At 42.0% G+C, this 17,388-nt stretch overlaps 1 protein-coding gene and 1 long non-coding RNA gene across 2 annotated transcripts; both read left to right on the top strand.

Annotated features, from left to right (window-relative positions):
• The first annotated feature begins 965 nt into the window (after nucleotides 1-965).
• LOC117386460 (uncharacterized) lies at nucleotides 966-4,802 on the top strand. The gene is made up of 6 exons (XR_004542672.2): nucleotides 966-1,079; nucleotides 1,618-1,682; nucleotides 2,890-2,930; nucleotides 3,579-3,647; nucleotides 4,247-4,285; nucleotides 4,470-4,802. It is a non-coding gene; the product is annotated as an uncharacterized LOC117386460 (long non-coding RNA).
• Nucleotides 4,803-5,320: 518 nt separating this feature from the next.
• On the top strand, nucleotides 5,321-13,547 carry rnf175 (ring finger protein 175). The gene is made up of 9 exons (XM_033983605.2): nucleotides 5,321-5,461; nucleotides 6,124-6,161; nucleotides 7,052-7,193; nucleotides 9,861-10,015; nucleotides 10,109-10,216; nucleotides 10,369-10,489; nucleotides 10,984-11,117; nucleotides 11,384-11,485; nucleotides 11,678-13,547. The coding sequence occupies exons 1-9, from the start codon at nucleotides 5,441-5,443 to the stop codon at nucleotides 11,796-11,798; spliced, it is 942 nt and encodes a 313-aa protein (XP_033839496.1). The 5' UTR covers nucleotides 5,321-5,440; the 3' UTR covers nucleotides 11,799-13,547.
• The last annotated feature ends 3,841 nt before the right edge of the window (nucleotides 13,548-17,388 follow it).

Raw genomic sequence — 17,388 nt, 5'->3', positions numbered from 1 at the left:
AGTCCTGGTTCAGTCATGGTTTAGTCCTGGTTCAGTCCTTGTTTAGTCCTGGTTTAGTCCTGGTTTAGTCCTTGTTTAGTCCTTGGTTCAGTCCTGGTTCAGTCCTGGTTTAGTCCTGGTTTAGTCCTGGTTTAGTCCTTGTTTAGTCCTGGTTTAGTCCTGGTTCAGTCCTGGTTTAGTCTCTGGTTTAGTCCTGGTTCAGTCCTGGTTTAGTCCTGATTTAGTCCTGGTTTAGTCCTGGTTTAGTCCTGGTTTAGACCTGGTTAAGTCCTGGTTCAGTCCTTGTTTGGTCCTGGTTCAGTCCTGGTTTAGTCCTGGTTCAGTCCTGGTTTAGTCCTGGTTCAGTCCTGGTTTAGTCCTGGTTTAGTCCTGGTTTAGTCCTTGTTTAGTCCTTGGTTCAGTCCTGGTTCAGTCCTGGTTTAGTCCTGGTTTAGTCCTGGTTTAGTCCTTGTTTAGTCCTGGTTTAGTCCTGGTTCAGTCCTGGTTTAGTCTCTGGTTTAGTCCTGGTTCAGTCCTGGTTTAGTCCTGGTTCAGTCCTAGTTTAGTCCTGGTTTAGTCCTGGTTTAGTCCTGGTTTAGTCCTGGTTCAGTCCTGGTTTAGCCCTGGTCTAGTCCTGGTTTAGTCCTGGTTCAGTCCTGGTTTAGCCCTGGTCTAGTCCTGGTTCAGTCCTGGTTCAGTCCTGGTTCAGTCCTGGTTTAGTCCTTTAGTGGGTCAGTCTCTTTTCTTCTGGTTTAGATGACTCTGGACCCTCCTCTCTGACACTTACATGATGCATTTAAACTTGTAGTATTTTCAAACATAATTTTACTTTTTCATTCACAAACTGCTCCAGACTCAAGACTCAAGACCAAATATGTGTTTTCCAAAGAACAAGTCTCCATATTCTGTTTAACTGGTTCATTTCAGTCTGGATTTTGCTCCAGTCCTGGTTCATTGAGTCTTTTCTGTTTGGTCCATGCAGTTCCCTCTCACACCGCAGAGGGCGCTGCAGGTCACAGTATAAATCCTCACACCGCGCGTCACTTCCTCCTTCACACAGACAGACCAACACTGGGCATCCCGCGCGTCTCTTTTCTAAGGTAAATATTTATAAACGTGCTGCTTTTCTTACACCATATCGACTTTATTTTATTCTCAGGACTTTAAAGAAACTTCTTGAGTGTTTGTTTGTGTCGGATGGTTGAGTTTTTTGGCGGATGGCGGCAGATTTGGACAGAAATGTCTCTTTACTCCATGTGTTTCTCAGGCTCGAGCTCTCATGGTTAAACTTTGTGATAATCGCGCACTAATCACTCGTGTATATGCATTTATTTATTTATTTTTTTATCTTGCAAACTTTTTCAACTTATCAAAGCTAGTATTTTATTTATTTTATATTTGTATGAGTTTTATTTATACTTATTTATTATAGCTGTTGTATCTTTTACTTTTCCTGCTAATGGTCCATCTGTATTTTTGTTTTTGTCGAATATAAACTCAAAAGGTGCATTTTATAGACACTTTTAATGACTTTCTGTGTAAATGTGAGTTTTCTCTTTCTACCTTTTTACTCTAGTGCTGTGTTTTCATAGACTTTGTTGTTTTTCTTATTATAATTGTGTGTATTTTTTTTTTCAGAATGGAAGATTCAGACAGTCCAGTGAACCAGCTGCATCCTGGGAGTTTTGACCCCGGGTAAAATGGTGAGAAACCTGCAGATCTGACTACAAATATTCTTTTAATTAACTTTTCTTGTGCAGAGAAGTTACCCCTCACACACATTAGGTTTTATCTGGAACGTTCCACAGTGTAGCTTTAAACATTTTGCTCTTATTCATCCGCACGTTTACAGTTTACGGCGGAAATGCCTTAAATGGTGAACTCCTCTCCAGCCTCCACAGATCTGACCTGTAACTCGGCCTGATGGTGCTCATCTCCATAGAGCTGGGTGTCGTTAATGCCGTAGTGTGGAACTTTCTAGGCAGAATCAGAACAGGCCTGGGACAATATTGAAATTTAGTCACGATTATCACGGCCAAAATAATTACGATTAACGATTTTGTCTCGATGATTATTAAACATTTTAATCTTCTAAGTTTATTGGTGAAAACGACTATGGCAGAATATTATGAGCAGGGCCGTCAACTCAAATGTGGGGGTCCGGGGCAGGGAGTCTCACATGGGGCCCCTCTGATATACATTAAGAAGAAGAGTCCAATTCTGGGCCCCTAAACCTCGGACAACAGACCCTTTGTCCCCTCTGTCGATAAGTAGGTTTTGTTTGTTTGTTCTGCACATTCTGCTGATATAACGGTGATTCTTTGTTTCATTTATTATGTTTATATAAAATGTTCCACGAATGATTGTCAACCCTTTTTTGTCACAATAAATATTTATTATCCTTAACTGAGAATTCTATTAAGTGACAATCACAAACTCTTGAACAGTTTCCTCGTTGTTGTCCCAGAGTCTCAGAATGTTTGAACTTTATTAACTTTATTTATTCAAGTCTGGTCTGTCGTTGAGGGACGACAAACGCCGACGTGACACATTTAGACGAGTTTTGTTTTATTTTAAAGTAAATAAACGCTGTTCTGTCTCTGCAGACGTGAGGAGATATATCAAAAACGGTATCAGTTCAAATTTCACAGAACCAAAGCACTAAAATAAAACTAACTACTTACATAAAAGGTTCTCATTAAAAAGCAGAAAAGTTCCACAGTGTATCTTTTTAAATGGTGCAGGATTAGACTCAGATTCGCTGTGATGACGTTTATCCGCCATTCGTAGTTTCCACCGGAGGCTCAGGCCAAAGACGGGTCAATCTTCCTTGGATGTCTGAGCGAATCTGAAATAATAAAAAAAAATAAATTTAAATTTCCTGTTCTAATAAGTTTTTTTTACTTTCAGATTTTTGTGGAAGTTTGAGCCTTTTACATCCCACAGTCACGGTGAGTTTTATAATTTGATTCTGTGTAATTTGCAATTGGATTTAAAATATATTTGAGGTGTGATAGTTGTTTATCTAGTTTGTTTTTTTAAATTCATAATTGGCACAATGCAAAAACAAACTTTCTTTCTCATATAAACATTCCTCTATGTAACAATCTTTTATGAACTCAAAACGTCTCAATGAAGTTGATTTGAAACCTTAAAGCACAATTGAAATGACTTTTTTCCAAGGCCTGTCATAACATTTTGAAGTTCAATATGTCGATTTAATATGACACTGACACAAAGATCAGATTTAAAACACAAAAACTCTTCTAAATGTACAAATTGTTCAAAATCATGAGCTGCGATTAATAAACAACTAAAGTATTTCATTCTGCTGCTTGAGTCTAATGAATCAGAAGTTATTTATTCAAACTTTCATGGCTTTAATCTCATTTGGCCAAAAAAAAGACCTGAAATTTCTCAAGAAAAATATTGAATCTCAACCCCAGATAAAAACCACAGCGGCTCATCGTTTTGTTCCTAAAATTCTCACTAGTTCTAGTTTACAATTTTTCTATGATCTGAATATTTATGATTAATGAATTGAACTCATTTTGTCAGACTGGTCGGGTTTACATTAAAACTGCATAAATGTGTTTCAGGTGGTGCTGCTCTGGTGCCGTCCGTCTGATCCTTGAGCTGCTGTGAAACTGGACGGTGCAGTTCACATGGTAATAAAATAAAAACATGATTTAACTCTGAATATCACTGAGTACAACCTGAAAGTCTCTACAGCCCCGTCTGATTAAACACGTGGGTCAAGTTTGTTTTGACCACACAAATGGACACTTTTGGTTAGTGGTGGGGGTCGGGTGGAGCAGAGGACTCGCTGTGATGACGTTTATCCGCCATTCGTAGTTTCCACCGGAGGCTCAGGCCAAAGACGGGTCAATCTTCCTTGGATGTCTGAGCGAATCTGGTTAAAGTTTAGTAAAGTATTTCACCTTTTAGTTTAGAGACGCTGTTTTGTAGGAAAAACATTTTGGTTGTAGTCGACACATTTAATGTTTTTTGACTGTGCAAAATTTAAATAACTGGAACTTCGAGTTTTGATTTTAAATTGAGCCTTTTTAAACAAAATATCTGAGGCTTAATGAGATTTTATACTTCACAATTGTCTGAATAAACTCACCTGTGTCCTGGGGTTCAACTTCCTGTCATAGGAGACATTTTGAGGACTTAACCGTTCAAGATGTGTTTTTTGTTTTAGAATGTAAACCCCGGTGCTGATTTTTCATCATGCTTAAGTTTTGTGAAACATGTTTTACAGGGCTGACCCGTGCTGACCGGTCGGAGGTGCGTTTCAACAGTAAGTCTCCAGTTTTATTTTGTATTTTCATTTCGCTGTGATGACGTTTATCCGCCATTCGTAGTTTCCACCGGAGGCTCAGGCCAAAGACGGGTCAATCTTCCTTGGATGTCTGAGCGAAAATGATTTTGGGTGTAAATAAATAAATCTAGATGCGAGATCATAAATGTTTTGTTTTTTTTAGGTGGAGGAAATGGGCGGCAGTCGCTGGAGATTTGTGGATCGATTCTAATCATTGGTCAGAAAAGTAAAATGTCTTCAGCTTGACCCCATTGTCCTGATGATGAATCTTACTCGACTTTAATAGTTTTGTCCAGTCAGAACAGCAAGAAACTGAACTCATCACAAACCAGGTCATATTTGGTGTTTTTGTAACTGTATGTGATTTGAACCTTTTGTATTTCTGAAATGTTAGACTCTGCACACGTGAGCCTCATGCAGGAGGTGTGTTTGTCACATTTGGTTTGTAAATTCTAGTTTTCATATTGTCCTGTGATCTCACTGGGTCAAATGTATAATAAAACCATGTATTTTTGCATAATTTTTGTCCTTTTATTCAAAACTCTGAGCAGTGTTTTCAATATTCTACCTCACAGGCAGCACTTTGATTTACTTTGGTCTAAAACAATTTAAAATCAAACTGGTTCTTTGTAGGATCTGAAGAGTTTGGCTTTAGGGCAAATCCTGTGGGGAAAATGGTTCTGCAGCGTTCTTTAAAAAAATAATGAACTTTTTTTTTTTTTTTTTTTTTTTTTTTTAAATAATCAAAATAAAACAAAAATAAAATTGCACTAAAGTCAGAATAATTAGATGGAGCGTTTTGAAAACTACCATGACAAATCTTTACACGAACAACGGTCCTAAAATGGCGCCGTGAACTAAAACCAAAAATGAGTTTGAGCTGTTGAGTAGATCTTTACTCACCATTTCACCTAAACTGTCTCTGTATAAGTTAGAAATGATGTATCTTCTGTATTTTTCGCGTTGTTTATAATAGTCGTAGTTTGACCCTCCGCGCTCGCCGTCCTCTGCCCCGTGGCACCGGAAGTGAGTCCAAACAGAGCGGAGCTGCAGCGGAGCGTCCCCGGGCTCATGTCGCCGCTGTTCGCCTCTTTTCGGCTCTTTTCCTGCGGGTGACTGAGCGGAGCCGGGGCCATGGCGGCGGTGCAGCCGCAGGTAGGACCAGACCCTCCAGAACCGCACGATTTTAGCGTCAAATCCGCAGAATCAGCGGCGAAACGAGCCGCTGATGTGAGAGTAAAAAAGATCAAAATGTGACAGATGGAGATGTTCCACTCAGGCTGTTTATTTTATTTATTTTGTTTCGCTTTATTTGGCGTTTTTTGATTTATTTTGCTGCTTTTTGCTTTGACTGCATTTTGAATTGACTTTTTTTTTTTGCTTTAGTTGGCTCGTTTTGGTTTATTTAACGGTTTTTTTTTTGTTTTTTTTTTGCTTCATTTGACTTTTTTTTTTGCTTTATTTGGCTGTTTTCTGCTGTATTTAGCTTTTTTCCCCTTTATTTGCTTTATTTGGCTGTTTTTTTTCTTTTTTTTCTTTTTTTTCTGTATTCAGCTGTTTTTTTATTCATTTTGATTTGACTTTTTTTTTTTTTTTACTTGGCTCGTTTTGGTTTATTTGCCGTTTTTTGCTTCATTTGACTTTTTTTTGCTGTATTTAGCTGTTTTTTTTTTCTTTTTCTTTATTTGACTGCTTTTTGCATAGATTCTGTGTGGTTAAACCCAGTGAATGTTTTATTTTGAAGTGGTCTGTTTAACCCACATAGTGAGCCTTCAGAGAGAGCTATTTTTGTGATTTTTATTTTTATTCTTAATCAGGACGAGCTGCTGAAAATGACCCACCGGGAGAACTGGAGGTGAGAGCTCAAAGCGTTATGTTTTGTATATCATCATTTATGTATTAACTCTGTGCTAAACCTTTAAAACAAGAGCGAATGAGAACTGATCCCTCTTAAATGTGTTTTACACATAAATAAGTTTGTATTAAAGGGTCAAATCATCAGGTGATACGTTTGACTTTAGTCCTGAGGTCATTTTATTTTGTCAAGGACCAATTCAGTGTTGACAGTTTTATTTCTATAGCACATTAAAAATATGACTTAAGCCTGAAATGCTTCACATAAACGACAAAAATGGATTTATTGAAAATGGACAGAGGCAAAGAACAGTAAAACAAACGACCAAGATGCCCTGCAGCGCGAGAGCCAAACTCACAACAGGAAAGATGATTTGTACCAGATTCAGCCACGGCTCCATCTGCTCCTCCTGGGCTGGTGCTCCTCCTGGGCTGGTGCTCCTCCTGGGCTGCTGCTCCTCCTGGGCTGCTCCTCCTCCTGGGCTGGTGCTCCTGCTGCTCCTCCTGGGCTGCTCCTCCTCCTGGGTTGCTGCTCCTCCTGGGCTGGTGAACGTACATTAAAAATACAAGTTTCATTACAGTGACATTATAAGACTCATATCACTAGTTCATCGTTCGCATTAGCAATAAAATACAATAAAATACAATAAAATACAATAAAATACAATAAAATATCTCCATGTCCATAACGGCAGATCTCCTGAGCTTCACCTGACTGGAGAAGAACATTTCGTCACTTCTTTACGCTCAAACTTTGGCTCAAACTTTGGCTCAAACTTTGGCTCAAACTTTGGCTCAAACTTTGGCTCAAACTTTACACAGTCTGTGGTTCAAACTTCTGTCTTTACCCAAACCTTCTTACTGTTCTGTTTTGTCGTTTTCTCGTTCCAGGGTGCAGCACGAGCGTCTGCACACGAAGCACCGCGGTCACGAGGCCATGCACGCCGAGATGGTCCTGATCCTGGTGGCTACGCTCGTCGTGGCTCAGATCGTCCTGGTGCAGTGGAAACAGCGCCACCTCCGCTCCTACAATGTAACTACAACGGCACTGTCGCTTTTCAAAAAACACACTACACTACGGCTGCTTTTAGGAAAATAATACAATGGCAGTTTTTATTTTCTTAATCCGTGATGACGTCAGCTCCGTTTTTTATCCGTTTTTTATCAGTTTTATCAGTTTTTTACCGTGGAAGTCAGCGGATTTGTGTCTTTTATAAAGCGATTTTAGACGAATATTGTGATTTAAAATGTGTAAATTATAGCAAAATGATCAACAGACATGAGAACCATAGAGACACAAGCTCAATAGATTTAAACTTGAATAAATTACAAACTTTATTTCATTTAATTGGCTGCTCCAACGTACTTATGTGAGGAACTACGGCAGAGTTATAAAAAACATCGAGAATCGTGTGAAGCCGCGGCGTTTCTGACTAGAGCCTCGTCTGATGTGTATCTCCGTCAGCTTGCCCCGGGGCAGCTGTGGCGGCGATGATGTTACGGCGGAGTGTCAGCGACGGGGCAACATATAAGGCAACTCTTGTGCGTTTAGAAAAGTCTCATGTGAAATGAACCGTTCTTAATAAACCAGAAAATCTTTTACTTTTAAAACACGAACTGAGCAAAACGACCTGTGTTTAAAGAGCCGTGTGACTGATCCGTGTTCTAACGTTTCCTCGTCAGAAAACAGACCTGGAGCTGTGTTGTGTTTCGTTCACACATGTTTAACACGCAAACCCTGCACTCACTTGATGACATCACAAGGTGGAGCAGAGCGTTTTGAGCTTTGGAGATGTAACAGACAAATGATAAAGTGTTAAACATGTGAAACAAAACACAAGTCCAGGTCTGTGTTTGAGGAGGAAACAGGATGAGAACATGGACTAAAGCTGCAGGAGTCAGTTTTGTGTCATATTGGACTTTAAACTTGGATCTCGATGTTTCGTTTTATCGAAGTTTTCAGCAAATTTAAGCCAAAATAAATCATTTTATTTCAGTTTTTATACTAAATTAACTGAAAGTGTTAAGTAGAGCTTCTAGATAAATTTTGAACAAAACAAAATTTAAATATGAGTCAGTGCAAAGTTTTATTCCTCTGCCTCTGCTCCTCCTCTGTCTCTCCTCCTCTGTCTCTCCTCTTCTGACTCTCCTCTTCTGACTCTCCTCCTCTGTCTCTCGTCTGTCTCTCCTCCTCTGTCTCTCGTCTGTCTCTCGTCTGTCTCTCCTCCTCTGTCTCTCCTCCTCTGTCTCTCCTCCTCTGTCTCTCCTCTGTCCCTCCTCCTCTTTAAACACCGTACGTTCATGTCTTTAGTTGGTGACTCTCTCCTCCTCTGTCTCTCCTCTGTCTCGCCTCCTGTGTCCCTCCTCCTCTGTCTCTCCTCTGTCCCTCCTCCTCTTTAAACGCCGTATGTTCATGTCTTTAGTTGGTGACTCTCTCCTCCTCTGTCCCTCCTCCTCTGTCTCTCCTCCTCTGTCCCTCCTCCTCTGTCTCTCCTCTTCTGACTCTCCTCTTCTGACTCTCCTCCTCTGTCTCTCCTCCTCTGTCTCTCCTCCTCTGTCTCTCCTCCTCTGTCTCTCCTCCTCTCATTTCTCCTCCTCTTTAAACGCCGTACGTTCATGTCTTTAGTTGGTGACTCTCTCCTCCTCTGTCTCTCGTCTGTCTCTCCTCCTCTGTCTCTCGTCTGTCTCTCGTCTGTCTCTCCTCCTCTGTCTCTCCTCCTCTGTCTCTCCTCCTCTGTCTCTCCTCCTCTCATTTCTCCTCCTCTTTAAACGCCGTACGTTCATGTCTTTAGTTGGTGACTCTCTCCTCCTCTGTCTCTCGTCTGTCTCTCCTCCTCTGTCTCTCGTCTGTCTCTCGTCTGTCTCTCCTCCTCTGTCTCTCCTCCTCTGTCTCTCCTCCTCTGTCTCTCCTCTGTCCCTCCTCCTCTTTAAACACCGTACGTTCATGTCTTTAGTTGGTGACTCTCTCCTCCTCTGTCTCTCCTCTGTCTCGCCTCCTGTGTCCCTCCTCCTCTGTCTCTCCTCTGTCCCTCCTCCTCTTTAAACGCCGTATGTTCATGTCTTTAGTTGGTGACTCTCTCCTCCTCTGTCTCTCCTCTGTCTCGCCTCCTGTGTCCCTCCTCCTCTGTCTCTCCTCTGTCCCTCCTCCTCTTTAAACGCCGTATGTTCATGTCTTTAGTTGGTGACTCTCTCCTCCTCTGTCCCTCCTCCTCTGTCTCTCCTCCTCTGTCCCTCCTCCTCTGTCTCTCCTCTGTCCCTCCTCCTCTGTCTCTCCTCCTCTGTCTCTCCTCCTCTGCCTCTGCTCCTCCTCTGTCTCTCCTCTTCTGTCTCTCCTCTTCTGACTCTCCTCCTCTGTCCCTCCTCCTCTGTCTCTCCTCCTCTGTCTCTCCTCCTCTCATTTCTCCTCCTCTTTAAACACCGTACGTTCATGTCTTTAGTTGGTGACTCTCTCCTCCTCTGTCCCTCCTCCTCTGTCTCTCCTCCTCTGTCCCTCCTCCTCTGTCTCTCCTCTGTCCCTCCTCCTCTGTCTCTCCTCCTCTGTCCCTCCTCCTCTGTCTCTCCTCTGTCCCTCCTCCTCTGTCTCTCCTCCTCTGTCTCTCCTCCTCTGTCTCCTCCTCCTCTGTCTCCTCCTCTGTCTCTCCTCTGTCCCTCCTCCTCTCATTTCTCCTCCTCTTTTAACGCCGTACGTTCATGTCTTTAGTTGGTGACTCTTATCCAGATGTGGGTGGTGCCGGTTTACTTCACCGTTAAACTTTACTGGTGGAGGTTCCTGTCCATGTGGAGCATGTTTTCAGTCGTCACCAGCTACATCATCTTCAGAGCCACTCGCAAACCCCTCTCCTGCAGGACGCCCCGGTGAGAGGAACGAGCGCTCCTTCTCTAAACACACAGACGGTTGTTGTGTCTAAATGTCCTCTCTTTTTCCTCTCTTTTTCCTCTCGTTCATAGGATGGTGTATAAATGGTTCCTGTTGATTTATAAACTGAGTTACGCTGTGGGGGTCCTGGGGTACATGGCCATAATGTTCACCATGTTTGGATTCAACGTTTTCTTTAGGTGAGTACAGAACATTCTACACTACATCAGTACAGTATCTGTCCTTTGGTCCTGGGTCAGTCCTAGTCCTTTTCCCTGAGTCGTCTCTCTCTGTTGGGACCAGACCCACATTGATGTTGGTGCTCTGACCCCTGACCCCTGTGGTGTTTCAGGATAAGGGCGGAGGACTCGATGGATGTGGGTGTGATCCTGCTCTTCTATGGGCTGTACTATGGAGTCATGGGACGAGACTTTGCTGAGATCTGCTCCGACTACATGGCCTCCACCATCGGGGTGAGAACAATTTAAATATACAAAGTCAAGCCTGGTTTAGTCCTGGTTTAGTCCTGGTCTAGTCCTGGTCTAGTCCTGGTTTAGTCCCGGTTCAATCCTTGTTCAGTCCTGGTTTAGTCCCGGTTTAGTCCAGGTTTAGTCCCGGTTCAATCCTTGTTTAGTCCTGGTTTAGTCCTGGTTTAGTCCTGGTTTAGTTCCGGTTTAGTCCCGGTTTAGTCCCGGTTCAGTCCCTGTTTAGTCCCGGTTTAGTCCCGGTTTAGTCCCGGTTTAGTCCAGGTTTAGTCCTGGTTTAGTCCTGGTTTAGTCCTGGTTTAGTCCCGGTTCAGTCCCGGTTCAGTCCCGGTTCAGTCCCGGTTTAGTCCCGGTTCAGTCCCGGTTCAGTCCCGGTTCAGTCCCGGTTTAGTCCCGGTTCAGTCCCGGTTCAGTCCTTGTTTAGTCCCGGTTTAGTCCCGGTTTAGTCCCGGTTTAACCCGGTTTAACCCTGTTTTCCTCAGTACTACAGTAAAGGTGGCATCCCCAGTCGCACTCTAGGGGGCGACATCTGTGCGGTGTGTGGGCAGAAGATCCTGGTGGAGGTGGAGGAGGAGGGCTTTGTGGAGGACACGTTCCAGCTCTCCTGTGGACACATGTATCCTTTGGCTCAAAAGCACAACAACAGTGAAATAAACCTGTCCAAGAAATGGTATTTTATGGAGTTTAAGAACAATGATTACATAATTCTAATATATATTAAGATCAGTGCAGTATTTGTCGTATTTGTACATAGAGGTAATGTTCAGATACTTGTACTACAACCAGGACCTGTTTGAGTAACACCACATAAACAGAATGTAACTTCAGACGCCTCTTTGTTTTTGTCGTTTTCTGTGTTTTCACTTTGACCCACGGCTGCAGATTCCATGAGTTCTGTATCCGGGGCTGGTGCATTGTGGGTAAGAAGCAGACGTGTCCCTACTGCAACGAGAAGGTGGACCTGAAGAGGATGATGAACAACCCGTATCCTTCACCTCAGAGTCTCAAGTCCTGGTTTAGACCTGGTTTAGTCCTGGTTTAGTCCTGGTTTAGACCTGAGATAGACCTGGTTTAGACCTGAGATAGACCTGGTTTAGACCTGGTTTAGTCCTGGTTTGGTCCTGGTTTAGACCTGAGATAGACCTGGTCCTGGTTCTTTTTCCTAAACTCTCTCAGTTGGGAGAAGACTCACGTTTTGTACGGTCAACTTTTGGACTGGCTCCGGTACCTCGTCGCCTGGCAACCGATAATAATCGGCGTGGTCCATGGCATCAACTTCACCCTCGGCCTGGAATAGAACACACAACCATGGCAACAACATCACCCGGTTTAGCCCTGGTTTAGACCTGGTTTAGACCTGGTTTAGACCTGGTTTAGACCTGGTTTAGACCTGGTTTAGTCCTGGTTTAGACCTGGTTTAGACCTGGTTTAGACCTGGTTTAGTCCTGGTTTAGACCTGGTCACTTTCATTTTCTTTAAGGCGTCGTCTTTCTTTGGAGTTGGACTCTCGGGTGTTCCTTCCGTGTTTTTAAACCACACTTCCTTGTCGCCTTGGAGATGCTATTCCTTTGCCTGGAATGTTCCACAGTATGGCATTAAACTTGTATGCTTCCATTGAGAAAAGCATGTGGCACCACCCGGGCATGTATTTTTCTAACGATAAAAACACCTCCATGTTTAATGCCAAACTCTGGAGGTCGATGTGAGGGTTTTTTATCATGGCCGATGCCGATACCGATACCGATTATTTAGACCAGGGGTGTCCAAACTATGGCCCGAGGGCCAAATGCGGCCCTCAGACCAATTTTTATTGGCCCTCAGGCCTTCAGTTGAACTCGCCCAATTAATCATAATCAGTACTTTTTACAGCAAATTTGAGTAATCCTACCAATATAACCTAAATAACATCACATCACATTGTCCTACAGACCTAATTTTAATATTTCAAGCCTTATTTAAAGTATGTTAAATGCAACTATTTGAATTATCCAGTGTACTGACCACTGGTCTGTGGCCCTCTGTGTCGAATATTTTTCAAGATATAGCCCTCAGTCAAAAGAGTTTGGGCACCCCTGATTTAGACCATTTAAACTGACTCTGCTCACACACAAACACTGAAGACGGCTGGTTATCCATTTGCATCGTCGTTTCAGACTAAGCCTTGTGTTTACTCTGGAGGCAGCAGAATATCGGCATGAGCTGGAGATTTAAGGCCGATAACTGATTCGCTAAAACATTCAAATATCGACCAACCTACTGGTGTATGTCACTCGATCTCTAACACAGACTGTGTAAAGAAGAGACTGAGTGAGTGTGGGTCGATCACTTCCTGTTTGCCCATGATCACTTCCTGTTTGCCCATGATCACTTCCTGTTTGCCCCTGATCACTTCCTGTTTGTCCGTTTCTGTGGAATATTCCAGGCGAAGCGATAACGTCTCATCAGAACAGCTACGTCTTTGGTTTGATTCCACAGTTCAGTTTTTATTTTGTATTTTTATTAAAGTAAGTATTAAATAATGACGACCATTGTTCAAATTTAACTTCCTCAACAAATTTTTCCATGAGGCTTATTCAGTTCGAAAGCACCAACGGTCAAAGAACTGGGCAAAAAAACCATCTGAAACTGAAACTAACACCTCGAGCTGTTTACAGGAAAGATGATGTAATGTTTTCCACTATTTAAACTCGTTGAAACCGTCGTCTGTTTATATAAATGGACATCGCTAACCTGCCCAAACAGGAAGTGACCACGGACTCACTTACGGCTCCACATTCGCCGCTACAACCTCTTTACCCTCGATGATCTTTGTTTTGAGCTGAAGCTGTGGTGACGTCACTTCTTTTCACAGTCTGTGGTTCAAAGGTTTGGAAATGGCGTAAAATGTGCGTCATGTTTGTGTCGTTGTTGTGTTTTTAACTCTAAAAAATGAAGTATTGTCACATAGAGCTTCTATAAATTAATTTGAATTTTACCAAAACGGTGCCAAAAGTGTTTTCACCGCCTGCTGCTCGTTATTTATTAAAGATTTTTAAGATGTTTCACTATTTGCTTTGTTCTTCATGTGGACTGTACGAACACAAACGCACTGTGCTACACAAAACTCAACACGCGCAAAGCTGAAGACGCGCCAAACTCAACACGCGCCAAACTGAGCACGCACAAAACTCAACAAGCACAAAACTCAACACGCACAAAACTGATGAGTAAACTGTGGCAGATCTTAAGTCACTAAGATTTAGATTTTTAATTTCAGAAGAATGAGCTGTGTCCCTGAACATGCAGCACATATAGTTGTGTTTTGATTCATTCACACACACAACTACAAAGCTCAAAATGCTCTGTTCCACCTTGTGATGTCATCAAGTGGTAGTTTTCAAGTGAACTCCTCCTTTTACCTTTAGTTCAGTCGAGATAAGAGACAACTCCAGAACTGAAATGATCCAAATGATTCTATAAATGAAGGTGTGTGGAGTTTAAAAACACAGTGGAGCACTTCCTGTATCACCACACGATGACATCACAAGGTGGAACAGAGTGTTTTCAGGCTAAATCTGCAGAGTTGTGTGTTAAACATGTGAGAATGAAACAAAACACAACTCCAGGTCTGTGTGTGATGAGGAAACATTAGTTCTGAGGATAGAGTCACTTGGGCCTTTAAGACTCTGGAAACTCAAGTTTATTTGTGATTTTAAACTTTAAAAACTCAGAGTACATGAAGTTCATAAAGGGGAAGTACTCACTACATATTTATGCAACTACATCTATTTTTAGCAAATACTTTTTACTGTGTATAGTTCGTTTCCTGGCCCAGTGCTTTGTGCTTGTACAGTGTTCAGCCCCGGGGATGTTGACCTGATTTAGTTTCCGTTTCAATAAGATAAATTAAGACTTTGGTCTGATCCTGGGTGAGATAAACTAAACCAAAGCACAGTCCCCTCTGTCTGAAACACTGGGCCCCGCTTCACTTATGAAACTGGACTGATCCTGGGTCAGATAACACGACCACACCTTTATATGTCACGCAGCGGAAAAATGTCAGCGACCACAGAGTGAGAAGACGTGACGAAGAGACAGTGACGTCACCACAGCTTCAGCCCCAAATGAAGCTCACGAGGCTCGAGCAGAGACGATCTGGAGCAGAGTTCTACGTTTGAAACTCTGGCTCTTTGGTTGCTATGACACTCGCGGTCAATCAGAAGAGAAGGTGTTGAAGGTAGCACCTCTTCTCGCTCTCACCGCTGGTTTAACAGAGAGCAGGAGCTTAGCGTTAGCAACAGGTCTGATTGACAGCGTTGCTAACAGGAGCGACCTCGGGGAAAGAAGGACCTGATTTGTCTGTTATTAATGTTCAGATCTGGATTTACAGACACAATAGTGAAATAAAAACCCCAGGATCATGTAGAGGGTTAATACGAACATTTAAGACCAGAATGAGTCTGACAGGAGCGGGGACAGAGAGGACACAGTTTTGGTCCTTCTCATTTTGAATCTGTAACTGAACTGTCCCAGACCCACCTCAGCCCTGAGACGACTCGTCATGACGTCCGCCCGAACACTGAGTCTCAGCGGGATCCTCTTACAGAGACTAGAGACGTGCTATTCAGAAAAACAGGAGGACTTTGTTGAAATTGTAAAATGTGTCTCAGATAAAATGTCCCTGACCTGTGGGGTGCCCCAGGGGTCAGTCCTGGGCCCCTGTTGTTCAGTCTCTACATGCTGCTGTTAGGACAGTTAATACACAACAATAATGTGTCACACACAACTCTGCAGACGAGTCAGATCTATGAGACGTGTTCACCTCAGCAGAAAAGTGACATAGTGCATCTGTATTTTTTAGTTTATTAAATGTATGGTTTATTAATTTATTATGTATTTTTATTTTTATAACTTTTTAAAAATGAATTTAATATTTTTGTTAGTTTTATTTCATTATATTTTTGAGCTGTGTCCAGTATAAACTCCACGAGTCGATGAAATGCTGGTGTAAGTCGTATTATTTTGTATAGTTTTGTTTCAATTGTGTTGTTCTAAAAAAAAAAGAAAAAAAAAGTGTGAATTGTGCAAGTTTCGATGAGTGCCTTTGTTGAACTTTGTGGTTAGTGAAAAACCTGAAGACCACTGAGCTCTGCAGACACTGACAGGAAGGAGCGGCCATTTTATGTTTATGTCGTCCTGTCATCAGAGACCACAGAACCAGCATCCTCCTCAGAGACAAGAACATGCAGCTTCTGCTCCTCTGTAAGTACAAAACTCAACATCTTTATGTTTTACAACCAGACGCTGGATTTAGACCTGGTCCTGGTTTAGACCTAATTTAGTCCTGCTGCAATCGAAATCCAAATTTGAATGAACGCAAATAGTCGTGGTTTAGACCTGGTTTAGACCTGGTTTAGTCCTAGTTTAGACCTGGTTTAGACCTGGTTTAGTCCTGGTTTAGTCCTGGTTTAGACCTGGTTTAGTCCTGGTTTAGTCCTGGTTTAGACCTGGTTTAGTCCTGGTTTAGGCCTGGTTTAGTCCTGGTTTAGTTCTGGTTTAGACCTGGTTTAGACCCGGTTTAGTCCTGGTTTAGACCTGGTTTAGTCCTGGTTTAGTCCTGGTTTAGACCTGGTTTAGACCTGGTTTAGTCCTGGTTTAGACCTGGTTTAGACCTGGTTTAGTCCTGGTTTAGTCCTGGTTTAGACCTGGTTTAGTCCTGGTTTAGTCCTGGTTTAGTCCTAGTTTAGACCTGGTTTAGTCCTGGTTTAGTCCTGGTTTAGACCTGGTTTAGTCCTGGTTTAGGCCTGGTTTAGTCCTGGTTTAGTTCTGGTTTAGACCTGGTTTAGACCCGGTTTAGTCCTGGTTTAGACCTGGTTTAGTCCTGGTTTAGTCCTGGTTTAGACCTGGTTTAGACCTGGTTTAGTCCTGGTTTAGACCTGGTTTAGACCTGGTTTAGTCCTGGTTTAGTCCTGGTTTAGACCTGGTTTAGTCCTGGTTTAGTCCTGGTTTAGTCCTAGTTTAGACCTGGTTTAGTCCTGGTTTAGATCTGGTAAAACAAAAATCACAAATCGAGTCAGTCGAGCTGTGGAGTCAAATCTTTAATCGCGTTCACTCACGTCACAAAAGTCCAAAAACAACATAAGGAGCTTTATGTTTTTATTTGACCTTTTCGGGTCAAAGTCCTGCAGTGACCCCAGTGTGGGGCTGGTTTGACTTGGACATTATTTTTCTATATTTGTGGGACTAAGTTATTTGAAAATATCCAAATAAAAGTAAAAATCGTATAAAAGGCTCAAAATTTGCCTGTTTTATTTTATTTCTCATGTTACGTTCAAACATTTGACTGGAATGAATTAAGTTTCATTTGGTCGTTCATATTTTAAAAAAAAAAAAGTTAAATAAATAAATACATTTTTCTATTTAAACTGACTGCAGCCAAAAAAAGTATTGGTCTTAAGCCCCACACTTGTGATGGTCATGTGATGGTCAGGGGGTCACATGACCAGCAGCTTTAATCAGAGTCAAACACAGACTGGACATTATAAACCGACGACACTGTAAATGTGTAAATGTAGCAATGAATTCACATTTTAAAGTTTTTGTTTTTTTATTTAGTTTTAGTTCACTTAAATTCATCAGATCTTTCTAGAGTCTTATTCCTCAGACACTTCTTTGCCTCACGTCAGTTAAAACCGAAGTTTTAAGTTTTAGCAACGACTTTTTCAGTTAAAGAAGTGAAATGACGAGACTGTCCACGATCAACATGAACAATATGTCCAAGCTTTTAATTTTATGTGATTTTATGTGGGTTTATCTGATGATCATCTCACTGGATCCAAAAATCATTAATTTTGTCTTTTTCCCGTTCAGCAAAACTTATTTAAATTAAACCAATTTTTAAATTGTAT

Source organism: Periophthalmus magnuspinnatus, chromosome 18 (assembly GCF_009829125.3).
Source record: "Periophthalmus magnuspinnatus isolate fPerMag1 chromosome 18, fPerMag1.2.pri, whole genome shotgun sequence".
Classification (NCBI taxonomy): domain Eukaryota; kingdom Metazoa; phylum Chordata; class Actinopteri; order Gobiiformes; family Gobiidae; genus Periophthalmus; species Periophthalmus magnuspinnatus.
Note: the sequence above shows the minus strand (reverse complement) of the source record. Positions and strands in the feature narration are given on the sequence as shown.